A 22004-nucleotide genomic window follows, 5' to 3' on the forward strand; every position below is an offset into this window, starting at 1 on the left:
CTTAGTCCCCAGAGCAGAAGGCCTAGCAGCAGCGTTGCCTGGTTTCCTTTCATTGTGTTCTAATGCCTGTGGCCTGCTTAGCACAAAGCCCTCCTTTTCCAGGGTCCCTGCTCTGGGGCAGGCCTGGGGGAGCTGACCTCTCATCCTGCGCCTCACTGCAGCTGTGGGGCTATGGGTGAAGGAGAGCCTGGGGGCTGTGAGCTTGACACTGTCATTCTTGAGCTGTGCCTGTGGGGACCGTCCCCCTGGGGCAGAACTGGACCTTGGGGAGGGACCTTGTGAGGGGTGGGCAGGACCCTCTATCACCCAAGAAGTCCTGAGCAAGGCAGGGAATCTGCAAGAGGACTGGGGACCAGGCCTCACTCCCAGTCTGCATGCCCAGTTTTACCTGGGAGCTTCTGAAGAGCTCAGAATAACTCTCATGGCATTGGGAGAAAGTGAGAAAAATGAGAGGCAGCTGGAAGAGAGGTTGGGACAGTCACTGAGTGTCTGAATGGCCTCTCTGAGTTGACTTTAGGAAACTCTCAGCCCCAGGAAAGCTGTCCTCAGGACCCTGAACATTGAGGCGTGCACTGGCTTCATCAATCACCCCCATGGGGCATCCTCTGGGGGCCGGGGACCCCAGTTATAAGGGTGAGCTGCAGGGTGGGGTTCCCCAGTATGTGGAAGATGGTGTGCTGCAGCTGATCCACTCTTCTCTCCCACCCCCTTCTCTAGACGTCGTTCTACGGTCGCTTCAGGCACTTCTTGGATATCATTGACCCTCGCACCCTCTTTGTCACCGAGGTAAGTCACGACTGTCACCCTCCATGGCCCTTTGGCCTTTATACCTTGTCACTTCAGAACATGTGGGTCATCTGAAGGGCCAGAGAGGGTGAGGATGGTGGAGTGAAGATGTTAGGGGAAGTGGGAGGTGAGAGGAAGGTAACGGATATTCTATATCGATCTCTACCTCTATCTGTTTACCTATCTACCTATCCGTCTATCTGTCTGTCTATCTATCTAACCTGTCATCTATCGACCTATCACTTATCCACCTACCTGTCTGTCCATCTATCTATATCATCTATCAGTCTATGTATGTATGTATGTATGTATCTATCGAGCTCATACACTGTGCTGCTGTGTGCTTTTTCATGTTATTTCGTTTGGATTTTACACCACCTTTTCAAGGTAAACATTGTTATTATTTAAAACTTTGATGAAATTATTACCAAGTACCTGAATTATATGCTCATTATAAAAGTTCAAACAATACAAATATGTCTAAATAGAACAAAAACATATATCCTTTAATCAATCTTCTTCCAAAGTTCCCTCCCCTTATAGGTAACAACTGTTAATGGCATTTAATGTCAGGTTTATTAAGGTATGATTTACCCTTTCTAGGTGTATAGTTCTATGAGTTTTGACAGATGTATTTAGTCTTGTATCTACTGCCACAGTTAAGATGCAAAACATTTTCAATACCCTCGTGCTATTTTATAATCAATTCCCTCACCCACTCCCTTTCCTAGCCCCTGACATCTAATCATCTCTTTTCTGTTTCCATTATTTTGCTGTTTCCAGAATGTCATATAAATGGAATCCTACAGTATGCAGCCCTTTGTGTCTGGCTTCTTTCCTTTAGCATAATGCTTTTGAGATTCATCTGTGTTGCATGAATCAGTAGCTCGTTCCTTATTGCTTAGTAGTGTTCCATTGAAAGGATGTTCCAGAATTTGTTTATCCATGTCCCTGTTGATAAATACCTGGGTTCTTTTCTGGTTTTGGCTGTTATGAATAAAACTGCTATGAACATTCATTGTGTGGATGTATGCTTTCATTTCTCTTAAGTAAATAATTGGAAATGGGATTGCTGAGTCATATGGTAAGTGTGGTAGAGATATACTTAACTTAATCCGAAACTGTTGTTCAAAGGGGCTGTACATTTTACATTTCCATCACAATGTATGAGAGTTCCAGTTGCTCTGCCTCCTCACCGACACTTGCTATTGTCAATTAAAAAAAAAATTTAGCCATTCTAAGAAGTGTGTCTTTATAGGTTTTTTATATGTATTTGCAGATGTGTGTAGGAATGTGGGTATGTATAAAATACAAATATTTATTAAATACAGTGAACAAGGCAATTTGCAAACATTGAACATTCATTGGCTCATCAGATTAACTCAAAGCAAACATAAGGGCTGGATGCTTATTCTAAACTCCGTGCAGGTGGAAATTGCTTCATGCACATGATGCTGCAAGTGATGAAGTCAGAGCACGAACCCAGTTATGCTTGTCTCCAGGCTCTTATTCTCAGCCAGTTGCATTCCTGTCCAGGTAGCTTGAGTTTAGGGAACTTGTCCAAGATTACTCGGCTGGCAGAAGGCCTGAGCTCCAGCCCTGGATCCTCAAGCAAACAGCACTTCACTGTGCATCTTCCTACTGCTGAGCATTGGCTTACTTTAGCCCTGGAGATGACCAGCTCTGAGAAAGAAAAGCCATGATGGAAGGAAGCCCAAGCCATGATGAATGGTTTTGGGCCTAGAACCATCCCCCGCTGTGCCTGGGGGAGCCATTCGGTAAAATGAAATGTGGAAGTTACCCTGAGATGTGGTTTCCTACTGCATTTCAGAAGGACAAAGGGCTCAGATAATTTAGTGGCTTGCCTGGGCTCTGTCTGGATTCTCCTAAGGAGTAATCAATATGATTATGTAAAAATTTAGAAGAGCACCAAACTAGACAAACTATTTACCCGGCCTAGGTAATGTGCCATTCTACGAAGTTCCAGAACTGTGCAAAACTAGATACAATTGCAGTCCTAAAATCCCAACGTAAATGCCACCAGTTTGACAAAGGTGTCAGCAGAGGCCAGTGCTTAACTCAGAGGATGGAGGTGCTAATGGTGGACTTTGAGCCATGTTGAGAAATGTTGGAGGGAGGCTTTGGAGGTAGGGAGTTACCTCAGTGCTCTTCAGATTACCATGAGCAGACAGGGGCTTTGGGGATGGGTGAACAGCTACAAGGGACTCACATCCTCCATTCTCCCAGTTCGCCCTCCTCCCATTCTCAGACCATTTTGTTTTACTCCTCTCTTCTTTGCACCACAATTTTCTTCTTCAACTCTTGCATTTTAAAAGACCCCAACATTCTTGTACATCACTAAACTATTTTTGGCCTTTTTCTTCTATCAGTAAATTTTCTAAAATCTTTAAAAAAAAACTATTAATTAAAATGTCAAAGCAATTTAAATATTTACTGACTAGAAAATAACCAAGGCAACAGCAATTTTAGAATGTTTTTCAAGTTTCATGTGTTCCTTCCCCTCTTTTGAAATTCTGATAGGGTTCTCAAAAAGATCTGTACCTCTCTTTCCTGATGTACCCTAATTGGGGATCTGCTGGCCTTTTGGAAAACTTCTGTCTATAATAGATCTTCTAGGAAGGCCAACAAGGTAGTGGTCCTAACCCTCACTGAGTCTAGACTAGGTGGGTTGTTTAGCAAGGCCATCTCCATCGATGCAATGAGAAATTAGAGGAACCTGAGCCCCTCCTCAGGAGCTGTGGGGTAATCAGGCTTCCCCACACTGCTGGGGTTAGTCCATGGACTATGGCTTTTGTCTGAGGAACACTGTTTCCCTCCCAGGGCCCTTGGCTGGCGTCCTGGGAAGGAGTGTGGCATGGTGGCTGCCCAGCAGGAGGAGACCTGGATGGGCCCGTTTGTCTGTGAGGGTGGGAGGATAGTGGAGGACATGAGGAGGTGGCTCTGGAAGCTGGAGGGTCCAGAGGTAGAAAGATCCAGGGCAGCTTGAGCCATCTGTGACCCGGTTCTGAAGGACATTAGTTGAGTCAATGGAGAGACTCCTCTTGAGGGAGTTTGCAGTTACTTGTTTACAATTTATAACTGACCATGCTTTAAAAATATTCCAAATCTTGTATGTGTAATGAGGTGAAGGAAATTTTATTCACTGTAATTTTTCTTAGGAAGAAGGCTGTCTTTGTTCTAAGAATGCCTTGAACAAAGCTTCCAAGGAGGAGGAGGTTGTTCTGCTTGACAGAGGGGGAAGAATTGTGATTTTTGAACCTAAAAGGAGAAAAGAAAGAGAAGGAAGAGGAGAGAAACAATAGGAAGGAGAGCAAGCAACCAGGATGAGCTGAAAGAACAGTAAAAGAAATGCCGCAGCAGGGGTGTGACGGGGGCTCTTTTGAAACAGGTGATACCAACTGTGTTTGTGAAAGTTGTGAATTTGCACTATTATCCCCTCTACCATCATTCCTGGGAAGCTGTCAGCAAAGTCTGCCTGGTTCATGAAGTCTAGGCAAGAGACGATTTCGGAGGCTCTTGAAGGGCTGTGATCCTCCTGTCCAGGGTGTAGTGTGTACAGAATTGTACCCAATGAAGGAAACCACCATGAGCTTGCAGAAGCCCAAAGAGGGAAGCTTTAATCTTCCATGTAGGCCAGGGAATTTGATCTAGATCCCTTTCTGTTTCTCTTGTTTTTCTAGAGATGTCTTTCTTGTTGCTCAGGTTGGTCTCGAACTCCTGGGCTCAAGCAGTATTCCCACCTCCGCCTCTCAAAGGACTGGGATATCAGCCCTGAGCCAGATCTAGATCTCTAAGGGCAGGGCTGACATGACATCTGAATTGCTCTTAATTATGGACTAAAGATGAAAGGAATTTGCTATCAGAATTTAATAATTACTTGTGAGAATGAATGGTTGACAAATTATCATCCTAAAGAACCTAGAAAACTAACAGAAATATTATTAATAGTCGGGCTTAGTGGCTCAACCTATAATCCCAGGACTTTGAGGCCAAGGCAAGTGGATTGCCTGAGCCCGTGGATTCAAGACCAGCCCGGGCAACTTGGCGAGACCTCATCTCTATAATAAATCAAAAATTAGCCAGTCGCGATAGTATACGCCTGTAGATCCGACTACTTGGAAGACTGAAGCAGGATTGCCGGAGCCCAGCTGGTCGATGCTGGGTTGGCTGTGAGTGTGCCACTGCACTCCAGCCTGGGTTACAGAGTGAGACTCCAACTAAAAAAAAAAAAAAATACTATTAATAATACCAACTCAGCACTAATATTGGTATAGTAATGAGAAACTATTTTGGGTGTATTATAGGACAGAATGAATGAAGAATTACTATGATGTTGTGAACCAGAGTTCTCACTGAGAGCTGAGAGATATGCATATGGAGTAGGGAAAACACAAAAAGAACTATGTGAGGTTGTATTTGAATTGGCGGTATTGGTCTGAATTCATCACACACACACACACACACACACACACACACACACACACTCACACACCCCGTTTCCTAATTTTCTGGCTCTGTTCTCTGAAGGGCCTAGAAATAATGAATGACACCTCAGTAGGAATGAGGACACTTAGCACTCAGATCTTGGTTTCTCAATACCACTCACGAAAAGGAACCAAGGCTTTTTGGAGAGGGTGTTATCCAGATCTGAGGCAGTGAGAGTTGCTACAGAAAGCAAGGATCTCAAAAGAATGATGGATACCCAGGAATTGACTTGAAAGGAAACCCACTGGCCACATTTGGAACAATTTGGACATTAAGAAGAAAAATAGTAGTGAGTCTAACACAGTGAATTAAGGGGGAAAAAATGAGTCCAAATTCTATGATTTGAATGTGTCTCCTCCAAAATTCAGGGGTTGAAACTTAATGGCAAATGTGATCATATTAAGAGGTGGGGCCTTTAAGAGGAGATTTGACCATGAGGGCTCCATCCTTGTGAATGGGATTAAGGCACTTGTAAAAGAGGCTTCACACAGCGTTGGGACCTCTTGCCTTTCTGGCTTTCACATGAGACGACACAGTGTTCTTCCGTTTGGAAGTGCAGCCCTCACCAGACACCAAATGCTAGTGCCTTGATCTTGGGCTTTCAGCCTTCAGAACTCTGAGAAATAGATTTCTGTTCTTTATAAATTACCCAGTGTGGTATTCTGTTACAGCAGCACGAGTGGTCTAAGATACCAGAGTAATACTAAAAATGTGGATGGGGGAAGCTCTTCTTCACAGAAGAATGTTCATAAGCGTCAAAGGAAACCTTGTGTAACTTTCAGTGAAGAAACTGACTCCGTCCAGGATCATTAATGGATACTATTTCCATTGAGTAAAACATTGGGAAAAAAATACTTATTTGTTCTCAAAGTGTCACCCAGCAGATTACTTATTTAGTGGTTACAAAAGGAAAAGTTACCTTTACAATGGAGAGCTTGGAGGACACCTTTTAATCAGGTCACCAAACTTAGATTCAAACTTAGAGTCCTTGTCTTTAAATGTCATTTCAAAATGTATTTAATAACTGCATAGTAATCTATCACATAATTATTCTATTTTTAAATTTTATTTTTTTAGAGACAGAGTATCGCTCTGTCACCCAGGCTAGAACGTAGTGGTGCCACCATAGTTCACTGTAGCCTTGAACCCCTGGACTTAAGCAATCCTCCCCTCTCAACCTCCCTAGTAGCTAGGCCTACAGGCACGTGACAGTATGTCCAGCTAATTTTTAAAATTTTTGTATAGATGGGGGTTTTGCTATGTTGTCCAGGCTGGTCTTGAACTCCTGACCCCAAGTGATCTTCCTGCTTTGGTCTCCCAAAGTGTTGGATTACAGGTATGAGCAACTGCACCTGACCTCATGGTTATTTTATAACTTATTTAATCATTTTCTCTATTGTTAACCATTTAGTCAATTTCAAGGCTTTTGCCATTATAAATAATATTGCAATACGTATCCTTTTAAATAAATCTCACTGTACTTTCTTAATTCCTTTGGATAAATTTCTAGAAATGGAATTTCTGGATGAAAGACTTTTTGAGACTTTTGATAAATATTGCCAAATTGCCCTTCAAATTTTACCAACCTGTACCAAGATGATGATTCTCCCTCTCCCTCCCCCTCCTCCTTTCTTCTTCTTTTGAGTTGGAATCTCATTCTGTGGCCTAGGCTGGAGTGCAGTGGCATGATTATAGCTTGCTGCAGCCTCGACCTCCTGGGCTTAGGCAATCCTCTCACCTTAGCCTCCCAAGTAGCTGGGACTGCAGGTATGTGCCACCATGCCTGGCTAATTTTCTTACTTATTGTAGAAACAGGGTCTTGCCATGTTACCCAGGCTGGTCTTAAACTCCTGGACTCAGGCAGTTCTCTTGCCTTGGCCTTCTAAAATGCCAGGATTGTAGGCATGAACCACTGTGCCTGGCCTGTGCCAAGATTCTATCAGTTTATATTCCCAATAACAGCAAGTGAGGGTGTCATTTAAATGCATTCTAGACAGCACCAGAGATTCTAACCTAAAAACCTTTAATGGGACTGGCACAGTGGCTCATTACCTGTAATCCTAGCACTTTGGAAGGCTGAGGCAGGAGGAATTTGAGACCAGCCTTGGCAATATAGTGAGACTTCATCTCTATAAAAACTAAAAAAATTAGCCAGACATGGTGGTGCATGCCTGTAGTCCCAGATACACAGCGATTAAGGTGTAAGGATCACCTAAGTCCAGGAGGTTGAGGCTGTGGTGAACCATGATTGTGTGACTGCATTCCAGCTGGTGACAGAGTAAGACCCCCCCCTCTTCTGACTCAAATAAATAAGTAAATAAAGAAAACCTTTAATGGAATTTTTAATTAAAAAAACCCCAATTGTCAGTCTTAATTATATTTCAAGTACTTGTCCATCTGTATATCTTTTTGGCATTTTTCTGACATTGAACATATACTTTTTATTTGTTCTTTTTACTCATTTCCAAGTCTTTATAGTTTTTTTAAAATCAATTTTGTGGTATAAATAACCATTCCCTGTTAGACTTTTATGTCTAACAGATAGGTTGTTTTCTATCTTATGCTTTCCTGCAAAAAAGTCTCAGGCATATCACTTTTCATTTCTGCTAAATGTTATTTGTTAGAATAAATTCTGAAGGGTAACCATGCTGGAGGCCATGATTGTTTTTAAAGTTCTTGGGATAGCTGTAAGGTTTATTTCCTGAAGTGATGCCCTGCCTTCATGCTGCCAGAACTGCATCAGTTTGCCTTATTCAGTCTCCTAAGGTGACCAGAGTCAATACAAGGAAACAATGTCTCCCTGGTTCTTACTTTCCTCAGGCCTCTTGGAGTGTGGCTGGTGGCTGGTAGCTGGTGGGAGCCAAGGACCCATCCCAGCATAGACCCTTGGGGGTTCTGGGACTGCTGGGAGGAGCAAAAAGGAGTTTAGGATGGTTGAGGGAAAACAAGAGAAGGATTTGGAACTTAACCAGCACTAACTATTAGCTTTGGCCCCCAAGTCTCACCTCTTGACGACTGTACTAGTAATGGTTGAGTCATGGTAGGGATGTGCAGCCCTGCCCTCAGCCTGTGCAAGACAGGCCCGATCCAGCAATTAGCTACTGAATGATCAAAGCATGATGTGACATGAGCTGCTGATCTCCCTGCCACGCCACACGCCCCACTGCCAATTCATCCTTCCACCATGTCCGGCATGCTGTACGTTTTCCTTTTTAGTTCTGTAAGCTTTGGGGCTCCCAGTCTCTCCATTTTGCCTGAAATGGCCCATGTTTCAATTGTATCTGCTTCCTCTAAATCTGCTCATCATTTTTTCTGTGTTAGGTTGGGCTCAACTTTGAGAGTAAAAAAATCTTTTGTTTTTTTTTGTTTTGTTTTGTTTTGTTTTAGTTGGAGTCTCACTCTGTCACCCAGACTGGAGTGCAGTGGCCACTCCCGGCCACCGCAGCCTCGACCTGCTGGGCTCCGGCGATCCTTCCGCCTCAGCCTCCAAGTAGCTGGAACTACAGGCGCGTGCTACCATGCCCGGCTAATTTTTTTGATTTATTGTAGAGATGAGGTCTTGCCGAGTTGGTACCCTGCCCCAGTAGCCACCAACTTTCGGGAAGATTCAGGCATTGCTGTGGTTTCTTTGAGAGACAGTTGCTGTCATGGGTACAGGAATTTCTTCCATGCTGATATCTCATGGGGATGGCTCAGAACTGGGGGTGAAGGGTTCTTGAGGTTTCTAGGTGCCTCCCACCCACTCTGTGACCTTGGGCAAGTAAGTACCCTTCCATCTTGGCACCAGTTTTCTCAGGGCATGGCCTAGATGGCTCTATGATGTACATATGCAGATGGCCAATCTCATTCATGTTCTGCGTAAATAGGGCGCCATCTCTTAGAATTCCAAGATTCTGTAAAACCAGCATGACCATCGAGGGACTTTGGTCTGCTACCTTGGAACCTGGATTCCTAATTCTGACCTTACTTTTCACTTCTCCCCCAGCAGCTCCAGGTTTTTTTCTTTTCTTTTTTTTTTTTGAGTTGGCATCTCACTCCTTCGCCCAAGCTGTAGTGCAGTGGCACGCATGCTCACAGCCACCCCAGGGTCGACCTTCTGCTCTTCAGCGATCCTTCCACCTCAGCCTTCCGAGTAGCTGGAACGACAGACATGTGCTACCACGCCCGGCTATTTTTAATTTTATTGTAGAGATGAGGTCTCACCAAGTTGCCTAGGCTGGTTTTCAACCCATGGACTCAGGCAATCCACATGCCTTGGCCTTCCAAAGTGCTGGGATTACAGGCTGAGCCACTGAACCCAGCCAGGTTTTTTTCATTAAAACCCATTATGCATGATCTTGTGTGGAGCTGGGGTGGACAGGTCCTACAGTTCTGTGAAGATTTCTAAAATGAATTGTTCCCTGTACTTTGTCATCTCTGACAGATAATACTCACACATGGGTGGTAAGTGATCGGAGATCTCAGAGGGACGCAAACCAAATCTTCTCTGACTGTTCAGAGGAGAGAGGGAACATTTCTGGAAGATTCCTGAAGAAGGTAGCACTGAACCTTGAAGGATGGAGGGGGCTGGTGATAGATGGTTGAGCAGGAAGGACGTCCTGGTGAAGGGAACAGTATGGGCAGGGTCAGGAAGTGGGAGCATGTGGGTACCATCCACAGAGTGGGTGGGTTCATTTACCAAAAGGAGAATGAAACATTTCTGTGCATTACTTACTTCTTGGCTAGATGTTATCCTTATCATCATATGTTTAATAGTATAATAATACATATTTAAATCACTCTATAACCTTCCCTTAGCTAAACAGGAATTATTCTCAGTCTAATTTGGGGCTGGGCTGGTGTGTCAGGGAAAAGGCTCAGAACTGCGGTTGAGGGTTCTCAGGTTTCTAGGTGCCATCCACCCACTCTGTAAAGTATCCTCCTCTTGGCCTCAGTTTTCTGAGTGAGAACGGCCCAGGTGGGCCTATGATATACACATGTAGTGGGGTATTATTCTTATCCACGTCCTGTGCGAACAGGCACAGTCGCCTCAAGAAAAGATATTGCTTCTGTTGACTCTCTTTTTGTACCTTTTGCTTCCTTGTCCCTCTGTCCATTCCCCTTCATTGTGGTATCCTGCCCCCCCTGGCCACCACCCTTTCTACCCTTTTCCCTCAGGGTCTTGGGACAGAACTAGAGGGACCAGTTTTCTCCTCCTTTCAAATTCTCTGCTGCTGGAACAGACCTCCTGGGTACAGATCTTTCCAGAGGGATCTTCTGGAGACCATGACCCTGTCAAATACAAGGAGAGACTGGCACTTGCTGACAGACTGGCCAGAGGCAGGCAGGCTGGTGATAGAGATGGAGTTTGGGAAGTGGCAGCTTAGGCCAGCCTTCCCTTGGGCCCAGGGCTCCAGAGAGGGCCCCAGCCGGGCCCCTTACAGTCTTTGCATTCAGGAGCCGGCTGCCTGTTTGTTCTTAGTTGAAAAGACTTCCTGCAAAGTTCACTCTGCCCCCAGACTCCCAGATTTACGCCCCCCCCCCAAGTGTTGGGCCCTTCTGCCAACCCTCACAATCCAGCAGTGTGAGAGGCGAGTTTAAAACAGGGAGACCCTCCTTTCCCTAAGTCTCCATGAAATGGTCCCATTATCTGCACAGAGACACCAGGCCTCAGGGACTTCTCAAGACAGGTGGCCTGGGGCTTTGGCTGTCCTGTAAGAAGCCTGGCCCCTCAGCATCTGACAGAGCTTAGTAAGACCTGAGACCAGCCTACAGCACCAGAAGCAGAAAAGCAGGTCCTAACTTCCTTCAGTCCTGGGGCCTCAGACTTGTCTTCAGGAACTTTGGGTTTAGTTCTTTCTCTACTCATGCCCTTTGCCAAGATCAGGGCTCTCTGGAATTCATTCTTTTGGCAGAAGGGCTCCCTTTGATGACCATGTCAAATGAGATGGAATCTGGCCAGGTTGTTATAGGAACTCAGGAGGATCCCTGGAGTGGGAAACATAATGAGAACACGGGGCCATTCACCATTCAAGCGTTGGAAAGTAGAGCATTCATTGTCTAGTCTGCAGAGGCTGAGGCAGTGGGAGGAAGCAGGCCTAAGGCTGGGGGTCCTGCAGCATCACTAGGAGACTTTGGGGTATGTGGTGGGGTTTGCAGGGCAAGGGTCTGACTAGACTCTGGGTTCAAATAAGAAATCACCCACTTACTGTTTGTGTGACCTTAAGTGAGTTAAAACAACACGATTCAGGTTTGTTGAAAAACAAATGTATTAAGTCTAGAAAGAAAAATCATCCTCACTTTTTGTTTTGGCTATCTCAGTGGTATGTTTATAGGTGATTTAAAATTATTATTATTTTTTAATGCTTTTTAATTCTTTCTGATGTTTTCTTTAAACAGCATGGATTACTTGTATAATGCGGGAAGGGACATGGGGACAACCACAGAGCTATCTCCACTTTGGAAATGAACTCTTTCTGGGAAGGGGCTCTTTGGAGTCTAGGGACTGATAGCCATACTTTTGAAAGGGGAGGGACAGTACTTTTCACCCTTTAGTCCGTTCCAAGTAAGACAAGTTTTCCTGGCCCCCCTGTGGTTCTGCTGTGGGCCAGACCTGGGTAAAGAAGGTGCCGGCCACAGGTGCATCACATACAGGCCTGATGGGTCAAAGGTGGCCTGGCAGGTGTGTCTGGGTTGGTGGTTATTATAGCTGCTGTAGTACAGGAGGTGACTGTTCATCTCCCACCCAGGAAGCCAGCTCAGCAAAGCCTCAGTAAACCTCCCTGGGCTGCATCCTTCCTTTGGGCTTATGTTGAAGTCTCTGTACCCCCATCCCTAGCCAACCTCGTCCCTCTATCAAAAGGAGAGCAGGGTGAAGCCATGGGTTTCTTCCCCTATGTTGGACATCCCTGATGTCTGGGTCTCTCATCTGGATCCAGATGCGAGCTACCTTCATTTTTTTTTTTTTTGAGTCAAAGTCTTACTCTGTCACCCAGGCTGGAGTGCAGTGACACAATCACAGCTCACCACAGCTTATGATATAACATTAAGATTAAAGTTCCTTCTGACACCCCTTGCCTAGTCTGGGCCCTTTCCTGCTACCCTGAGGTAACCAATGCCACTCATTTAAAGGGTTTCCTTCTAGAGCTTTTAAAATGCATTTGCTTACACATACACATATTCACATAGAGAATATTGTTTTATATATGTGTGTGTTGTTTGTTTGGTACAACAAAATAGCATCATACTGCTTGGCAATCTGCTTTCTCACACCACAAAGTATCTTGGAGATATGGCCACAGAATCACATATAGCTCTATGTCACTTCTTCAACTTCTGAATAATGCTCTGTAGTATTATTATACCACCGTCGTTCAGCCAGCTCCCTATGGAGGGATATTTAGGTGGTGTCTTCCTTTTTATTTATTTTTATTTATTTATTTATTTATTTATTTATTTTTGAGTTGGAGTCTCACTCTGTCGCCCAGACTGGAGTACAGTGGCACACGCCCGGCCACTGCAGCCTCGCCTCGACCTTCTGGGCTCAGGCGATCCTTCCACTTCCGCCTTCCAAGTAGTTGGAACTACAGGCGTTCGTTACCATGCCTGGCTAATTTTTGATTTATTGTAGAGACAAGGTCTTGCCAAGTTGCCTGGGTGGGTCTCAAACCCATGGGCTCAGGCAATCCACTTGCCTCGGCCTCCCTAAGTGCTGGGATTACAGACTGAGTCACCAAGCCCGGCCTTGGTTTTTACTTTATGTGTGTCCCATGAACTGAGGGCAGGCTCAAAGCTTTGTACATTATAAATACTGTTGGTATTTGATATTGCTCTTATTCCACAGGGAAAGATTTGCAAGAGCCCTGGGTCTGTGCCTCTCAATATCTCTTTTTTTCCCCTTGCAGAGACGTCTCAGGGAGGCTGTGCAGCTACTGGAGGACTACAAGCATGGGACCCTGCGCCCGGGGGTCACCAATGAACAGGTAACGCTGTTGGAGGGGGAGTGTGGTATGTGGGGAGGGGAAGAAAGGTGGTAAATCCACAACCTCTTCCCTACAGCCAGAACCACTTCTCTTTTCTTCGGTATCTACTTCTGCTACTACATACCCTGCAGTCTTCTAGCTCTTTGGAGGCGATGCTGAGATCTCTTCCATATTCTAGATCTGGTGGGAAGCATAGAGTTGATTAGGCTAGAGAGGCCTAAAGGTGGTGTTTGGTGAAGCTGGCTTGCATTGGCTTGCAAGAGTTGATCATAGGCATCTCTTCCCAATTCTGCATTCAGTGACATCACAGCTTGAAGTCAGTCATGATGGGAGTATTTACACCATGGAAACTGGCAAATGCTGCAAATCAGGGCTTTTCCTGCAGAAAACCAGTTATTAAACATTTACTCACATACCACTGCCCAAAAATTCAGGTTAAGGGTGGGAAGGATGGGAGAGAGTGGTGAGGATTAGGCTAGGATACTGTAAGTTTGTTTTTTTTATATCATGTAGGAACTTGAATTAGAGCTAATTGAAATGTTGAGAGTTGTGTTTGGTTTTGGGGAGGGCAGGGTAATGTAGTATATAGAACAACTTTAATGATTACAGACACTAATGCTTAATGTGCTAAAGTCTTTTTGTTTATAAACTTTATTTCAATAAATTTTTCAAATTTAACAATTTTTAAAATAGCGTGCATAATTCAAAGAGTCAGATAGTACTAAAGCCGTTGTAAGGAAAAATAGTATGCTACCCATCCCGCTCCAATTCTCATTCCTGTTTCCCAAGAGACTAGCTTTTCTTCAGATACACATCTATCTGTCTATCTATCTATCTATCTATCTATCTATCTATCTATCTATCTATCTATCTATCTATTTTTTTGAGTTGGAGTCTCACTCTGTCACCCAGACTGCAGTGCAGTGGCACTTTCCCGGCCACTGCAGCTTCGACCTGCTGGGCTCCGGTGATCCTTCTACCTCAGCCTTCCAAGTAGCCAGAACTACAGGCGCCCACTACCACGCCTGGCTAATTTTTTTTTTTTTTTAATTTATTGTAGAGACAAGATCTCACCAAGTTGCCCGGGTGGGTCTCGAACCCATGAGCTCAGACAATCCACTCGCCTTGGCCTCCCAAAGTGCTGGGATTACAGGCTGAGCCACCGAGCCTGGCCCACATCTATATTTCAAACTAATATGCTTATCTGTACTGCTATTTCTCAATTAGTTCTTTTGTATTCTATATTATGGTAGTTGAGATTCAGTTCTTTTATTATCTATCCCTATAAATACACTTCTTTCCCCCACCCTCATCTTTTCCCCAAATAGTTAACATTGTTTTAGGGCTTATAAATATTCAGTATTCATGTTTTTACAATCATATCAACAATATTTGCTGCATAGTCAAGTTGATTGTGTCATGATTATGTTTCTTCTATTTTTCAGCTTTATGTTTTATCTGAAGTTAATACCTACTTCATTTTTGTTGCTTGGCATAGTTTCCTTTGTACCATCTCTAGCTCTTACTACATCCTTTAGCAGCCTTTCAATACAGTCATGCACTGTTTAACGATATTTTGATCAACAACAGACCACATATACAATGATGGTCCCATATGATTATAATGGAACTGAAAAATTCCTATCACCTAGTAACATCTTGATGATCCTGACCCTGTGCAGCCTAGGATAATGTGCATGTTTGTGTCTTATTTTTTAGCTAGTTTTAAGAATTTGAAAAGTTAAAAAAAATTAAATAGAAAATGTGTAGAAAAGGGGATAAAGAAGGAAAATATTTTGTGTAACTGTACAATGTATTTGTGTATTAAGCTAAGCATTATTATAAAGGAGTCAAAAAAGTTTAGAAAATTTAAGTGTTTATAAAGTAAAAAAGTTATGGTACGCTAAGATAAATTTATTACTGAAGAAAGAAAACTTTTTGTAATAAATTTAGTGTAGCCTATGTGTGCACTGTTTATAAATCTTACAGTAGTATACAGTAATGTCCTAGGTCTTCACATTCATTCACCACTCACTCACTGACTCACCTAGGACAACTTTTAGTCCTGTAAGCTCCATTCATGGTAAGTGCCCTAGACAGGTGTGCCATTTTTTATCTTTGATACCATATTTTTGACTGTACCATTTCTATGTTTAGATATGTAAAGATGCACAAATACCTACCACTGTGTTACAATTGCCTACAGCATTCAATACAGTAATGTGCTATACAAGTTTGTAGTCTGGGAGCAACAGGCTAGACCATATAACCCAGGTGTGTAGTAGGCTTTCCATCTAGGTTTGTGTAAGTATACTTTATGATGTTCACACAACAATGAAACTGCTTAGTGATCCATTTCTCATAACGAATCCCTGTCATTAAGTGACACATGACTAGATTTGCAGTGTCTCCTTTCAACCTAAAGACTGTCTTTTGCTTCCTTCCCCTACCCCCCCTGAAGTTTCCCTTTCTGGGGTCTACCTCCCAGCTCCAGGTCTTCCTTTTCTTGATATTTACTGTAGTTTTGGTGGAATACCTCTTCCGGTAGCTTCCTGAAAAAGGGTAAATGGAAAGAAAGTTTTGAGTCTTTTTATGTCTGTAAAATTATAATTCTGCACTCAGCCTTAATTGACAGTTTGGCTGAGGAGAAAATTCTAGGTTGACAATCATTTTTCTTCAGATTTTTGAAGACCATTGCGCTATTTTCTTCTGGGTTCCAATATAGCTGTTGAAAAACCTGATGCCATTTCATTCCTGATTCTTTGCAAGTGGCCTGTTTTCTTTTTTTGGAAATATTTAGGATCTTCTCTTTATCTGTGAAATTTATTTCTGAAATTCCACAATGCTGTGTCTCTTAAAATTCATTATTTTGGATTCTTGGTGACCCCTTTCAGTCGGACGACTCCTGTCTTTCAATTCTGGGAAAATTTTTTTTTTTTTTGAGTTAGAGTCTCACTCTATTGCCCAGGTTGAATGGAGTGCATTGGCATGCTCACGGCCACCACAGCCTCAACCTGCTGGGCTCAGGTGATCCTTCCACCTCAGCCTTCCAAGTAGCTGGAACTACAGGCATGTGCGACCATGCCTGGATAATTTTTTGATTTTTATTGAATAGATGAGGTCTCATCAAATTGCCCAGGCTGGTCTTGAACCCGTGGGCTCAGGCAGTCCTCTCACCTCGGCCTCCCAAAGAGCTGGGATTATAGGCATGAGCCACTACAACCAGCCAGGAAATTTTTTAATACTTTAAAAAAAAAATAATTTCTTCTCATTCTGGGAACTCCTATTAGTCAAATATTGGACATCTTAGACTGACACTCAGATTTTCTTATCTTTTTTTTTTCTGATCACAACAGCCCATCTGTGTGGCTAGGGCCTGGGGGATACAGCGAGGAAGAGGTGGGATGAGGTTCTTGCCTCAGCCCCCCCCCCCCAGAAACCAGGCAGTGACAAGGGTACTTTGGGAGAGTCACAGAAGGGGTCATCTGCCCAGAGTCAGGGCATCTGGATGTGAAATACGAGAAGGCTAGTGAGGAGGGTCTGTGAGTAGGAGTGAGTGGTCCAGGCAAGGAAGCATGTTGCACTGGAGGGAGAGAGAGCAAGCCCCTGCAGAGGGAGTGAGCAAGGCAAATGTGCTAGACTGTAGCCTGGCAATATGATGGGTGGGCCAGTACATGAGTGAATGCAGCCCCTTTGCCAGATGCTCTCGTACTGGGCCCTGGGGAAGAGATGAGACACAGTGCAGTACCTGCACATGCAGGGCCCATCTTGAGGTGTCTGCACTGCATACTGAGTCATGGGCAGCCATCAGTAGCAAGGGCAGGATGCAATCTCTCACTCCCGAGCAGCACTACCTCTCTCTGGCCATAGACACCCAAGAACTGGATGGCATAACCCGACACCCTACCCGTCTCTAGACTACAGTAGTCCTGAGACCCTTTGCACATTCTCGGACCCGTCAGCCTCCAAGCCCTTCCTGACCCTGTGTCTGCTTCTGGCCCAAGCTTCCCTCTGCCCTATTCTTGCTGAAGTTGGCCTCTGGGGACCCCTTCCAGCTCCCAGAGTTTGGGGAATGAGGCCACATTTCCTCCTCTTTGCTCTCTTCAGTAGCTTAAAGCTGCCTGTCCTGTTTCCCTAGCCTTCTTTGTTTTCTGTCCTGAGAGCCCCCATGTGCCTCCAGGGAGCTGGAAAGGAGGGGAACTGTGAGGACGGCTTGGCACTAGCTGTGCTTCTCGATTCTGGCTCATGTTGGTGATGCCTGCAGTGTCCATCTGGTGGCTGGGTAGCATAGTGCTCTAGGTGTGAGCCCCCTAGAGGCAGATCCTCCCTTTCCCCATTCTCCAGGCTCCCCGGATCACCAGGGATTGGGCTCTTACTCAGCTCTCACAGTGCTTTCCTCCTGGGCCTCAGTCAGCAAATCCATACCCTCCTCTGGCCTCTTCAGACACAGCAGAGGGGGTGGATGATGGCCTGCTAGCTCTGGATTTGGGGGATATCAGTGATCTGGAATTAAGGACAGTCACTGTTGCTGGCCTAGGCTGGAGCCTTGCTCATCTTGATCTCAGTCTGGACAGCAGCTTTGCCTGCATCTGGGCTCTGTGCCTGCTCTGATGTCCTTTCACAGGTGTGTGTGTCAAAGACCTGTAGCTGGGTCCTGATGCCTTTGGGTCTGTTCTGGTGTTATGGGCAGTGCTGGGTAACCTGTGATGCTTTCTTTTACTACTCAATTTGTCATCTAACCTGCCTCCGGCTACTACACCTCAACAGTGAGTATGCACAAGTATATCACAATGTGTTCACTCCTGATGGCCTTGGTTTGGTCTTCCGTTAGTGGGTGGTTGATGTCTCCTCCAGAGACCATTACCTTGTTAAGAGGTTGCTGTCTCAATGAGTTATTGGTCCAGAGGATATAATACAAAGCTAGCTAGCTATTTTCTAGCTAGCATTTGAGCTTAACTAAAAATTTGATGTGCTAGCAACCCTATTAAGAACTGTAGCTATCAGTTAAATGACAAAGCTGTAGTTGGGCAAAAAGGTAAGCACAGGCACAGCCAACTAAGACTCTGAACTTTAACTCTTGTATATGCTCTTGTATATGCTGGTGTTTTGCCAGAACAATTTGGCATGGATGGAGATGGGTGGTGTGAAATATGGACGACCTCTCCCCGTGCTGAGCCACATTCACTGCCTGCTTACCTAGTGCCAGGCACTGCACTAAGTACTAGCACTTTCCACATATGATCTCAATATTCACAGAAACCTATCAGTAGGTACCGTTTACAAGCAAGGAGACATTTACAATTTACAATCCCATTTACAATTTACAATCCCACTTACAAATAAGAAATCCCATTTACAAGCAAGAAAACTGAGCCTCAGAGAAGTTGTATTACTTGCCCAAGGTCACATAGTCAATATGTGGGACAGGGATCTGACATTGGTTCTCTTAGATTCAGTAGGAGGGGCATTCATTTTCCATAAGCGAGAGAGAGACAGAAATGAGATGAGAGAAAGTTGGGGAGTTACAGGCCAGAGTGTGAAAGTCTTTAAAAACCAGGCAGTGATGCTGGCTGTGTTGTGTGAGGTAAGAGCAAGCTACTGAAAACCCTTGAGCAAGGGAGTAGCATGACCGTGGCATTGTGACACTGATCAACCGGAGTGGACTGGGGAGGAGTAAGTGCTATTATGGAAACCAGTCTGGAAACTACTGGAACAATTCGGAGAGCAGTGAGCAGGTCAGTGGGAACCACTGTAGGCTCCTGAGTGGCGGTACTTGTCCACCATCCACTGGGGACCAGCCGACCTTTACTAAGTGCCTGATCTCCACCCAGTGTAACATATCTACTGCTCAGGGCCCCATGCAGGATGGATTTCTGTCCACACCTGCCAAGGAGAAAGGGCGGCTGAGATGCGAGTGATGCTGCAAGTCTCCTCCTCTGGCAGAGAGGAAATGGGGTCAGCTGTGTTTGGGCTTTGCTGAGGATAGCAGAGCAGATGTCAGAGGCTTAAAAGTATTTGCACCCCAAATCTTCGGTGGGTGTCAGCAGGGGAGGCTTGGCTGACCCACCGTCTTACCCCCACTCTAGCCTCAAGCTCTGGCAGTCCTGGCCAGGACTCTGCCCTGCTGAGCTAGCCCAGCTTGGCCCTAATCACTTGCACAGAGCAAGCAGGGGATCAGTATGAGCCAAGGCATTTGTATGATGTACTAGGTGCTGTACTGGGTGCTGTGGCTATCTCTCTGGGCTGGGTCCCTGAGGTGGCCTCCCGCATATCGCCCCATTCTACCTGGGCCCCTCCATTCATTACCAATACAGCCATCAGAGCCATCTGTGAAAACTTGACATTGTTCCTCTGCTCCAGGCTTCTCAGATCATCACTATTGGTGTTGGGGGCTGGATCTTTCTTTGTTGTGGGGCCATCCTGTGCCCTTAGGACGTTCAGCAGCATCCCTGGCTTTGACCCGATAGATGCCAGTGGTTCCCTCTCCCCAGTCACAGCAACCAAAAATGGTCTCCACTTGTTGCCAGATGTCCCTTGAGTGCAGAATCCCCCCTAGGTGAGCACCACTGCTCTAATAAGTACTCTCCAGTGTTCCCCTTTTCCGCTTGGAGGAAAGCCAAAGTCCCTAGCTAGGCCTGTGAAGCCCACATGCCTCTCTGGCCTTGTTTCCTATTACTCCCCCAATTCAGCCCACTCCAGTCATACTGGCCTCCTTGCTGTCCCTCCAACATGCCAGACAATGACTCATTCCCTCCTTCAAGTGTTTCCTCCAATGTCATCAAGGAGACCCACCCTGACCACCTCACTTACTGCTGTCACCTCCCTCCCTACCGCCAGCATACACTCCTTGTCCTCTCACCTGGTTCTTGTTTCCTGAAGCACTTATCCTTCAAGCATGTCAGAGAATGCACTTACTATTTGTATTGCTTATTGTCTGTCTGTCTGTACTAGCCTGTAAGCGCCACAAAAGCAGAGATTTTGTTCTGTTGTGTTCACTGATGTAGCCTTAGCACTCAAGCAGTGCTCAGCACATAGTAGAAGCTCAGTAAATATTTGCTAAATAGATGAATTTGTTAAGCGAATTATTAATTTTCACAATAACCTTGAAAGTAAGTATTGGTACCTCATATTACAAATGAGGAAGTAGAGGCTCAGAAAGGTTAAGTAAATTGCCGAGAATCACATGGCTGGCCAGTGGGAGATCTGGAATTTAAACCCAGGTCTTGAGAGGGACAAACTGCCAGGTAAGGAGGTTATCACTGCTGTCGTGTGCTATGCTGCAGAATCAGGCAAAGTCTTTTTCATGTATCTGTAGAATTGGGGGTGCCTTCACCCCACATAGACTTGCCGTAGGTACATAGTACCTGGGAGTAACCATAGTAACACAATTAATGGTGAGGTATAATGCAATTGGCCCAACTGATAAATTAGGAAGTTTTTTTTGTTTGTTTTATGGAGGCATTCTTTGCCTTACAGAAGGATCCCCTTCAGGCTCTGTTTAATTACCTTCTGGAGGTTGTTTTAAATAGGCTCTGTCTTTGCTGCCTTGGGAGGTTTGGAGAAGCAGCTTGGAAGGGGAGCGAGCCAGACTGGGGGTGGGGCTGGGCAGTTATCCTCCCTCTGGGTGCTGGGGGGTGTGCCCCCACTCTGCCAGAGAAGGCAGGGCTCGAAGCATCTTCTGCCCATCCCTTGGTCTCTACACTAAGGTCCAGATAGGTTCAGATGGCAGCTCAGCTGAGATGCTGGTTTTGGAAATCAGCAAACTTTTGCAGTGTTCCAGCCACCTCTCACCCAGATTGCTTCCTCACAGCTTCTCTGTCCTAATTCACCAAGTGGAGAAATCAAGCAAGGTTCAAAGGCTCATGTCCACACTGGTTTGTCGCTGGAGCCAATATGTTCCAAGGGATCAGGGCTGCATATTTTCATGTTCAACCAGAGGCATAGAGGAGATGGGCTGAGCCCAAACGAGATCAGGGCACGAGCAGGACTTGTAGGATATAGTGGAGATGCTTCAGTGGACTGATGCGAAGATACTGGGGGCTCCTTGTCCTAGATTCCCAGTGTGGATGGCCCATCCACTGCATCTCATTTGGCCTCCCGTCAAATGCTTTACATCCCAGAATTATCCTCCCCTATAACCTATTTGCAGGACTGGCTCATGAAACTTCAAACTAGCAGCCAGCTCTTGACTTGTGGGTGGTACCTGCTACCATTTCTGCATCCAATGTTTAATCTATTTAGCTCAACGTTTAATCCTGCATGTCTCAGGGAAAAGCCCAGACCCAAGGAGTCAGTCCTGAGTCCTTGTCCTGGTCTCCCTATAAGCTGATCCTAGCATCACAGACTGAGGAATGGGAAGGAGCCCTGGAAAGACTTGCTTCTACCTCTTGCCCCTTCTTCTGCCTGATTATTTTTTTAAATGATGCAGATACAGCATGTGAGGTTACTTGCACAGGAGGATCATTCAGATTTGTGACTGCTAGGACCAAAATCCATAACACTGTTATTCTGCAGCTTGGAGATGGAATGAGCCCAAACAAGATCATGACTAGGAATTCTCATTGAAAGTGAAGATGAGCCAGGCTCGGTGGCTCAGCCTGTAATCCCACGCCTTTGGGAGGCTGAGGTGAGTGGACTGCCTAAGCCCGCGGGTTCGAGACCCGCCTGGGCAACTTGGCGAGACCTCATCTCTACAATAAATCAAAAAATAAGCTGGGCATGGTAGTGCACGCCTATAGTTCCAGCTACTTG

The 22004-nt window shown here is 45.2% G+C and overlaps 1 protein-coding gene across 1 annotated transcript in view; it reads left to right on the forward strand.

Moving 5' to 3' along the window:
* SFXN5 (sideroflexin 5) overlaps positions 1–22004 on the forward strand; it is a 118352-nt gene that overhangs the window by 11772 nt on the left and 84576 nt on the right. Inside the window, exons 2-3 of the mRNA XM_008052276.2 lie at positions 718–786; positions 13176–13253. Coding sequence (XP_008050467.1) covers positions 718–786; positions 13176–13253 — 147 coding nt within the window. The remainder of the gene's footprint in view (positions 1–717; positions 787–13175; positions 13254–22004) is intronic.

The sequence above is a fragment of the Carlito syrichta genome, unplaced genomic scaffold, assembly GCF_000164805.1.
Source record: "Carlito syrichta isolate Samal-C Ts95f unplaced genomic scaffold, Tarsius_syrichta-2.0.1 Scaffold270980, whole genome shotgun sequence".
Classification (NCBI taxonomy): domain Eukaryota; kingdom Metazoa; phylum Chordata; class Mammalia; order Primates; family Tarsiidae; genus Carlito; species Carlito syrichta.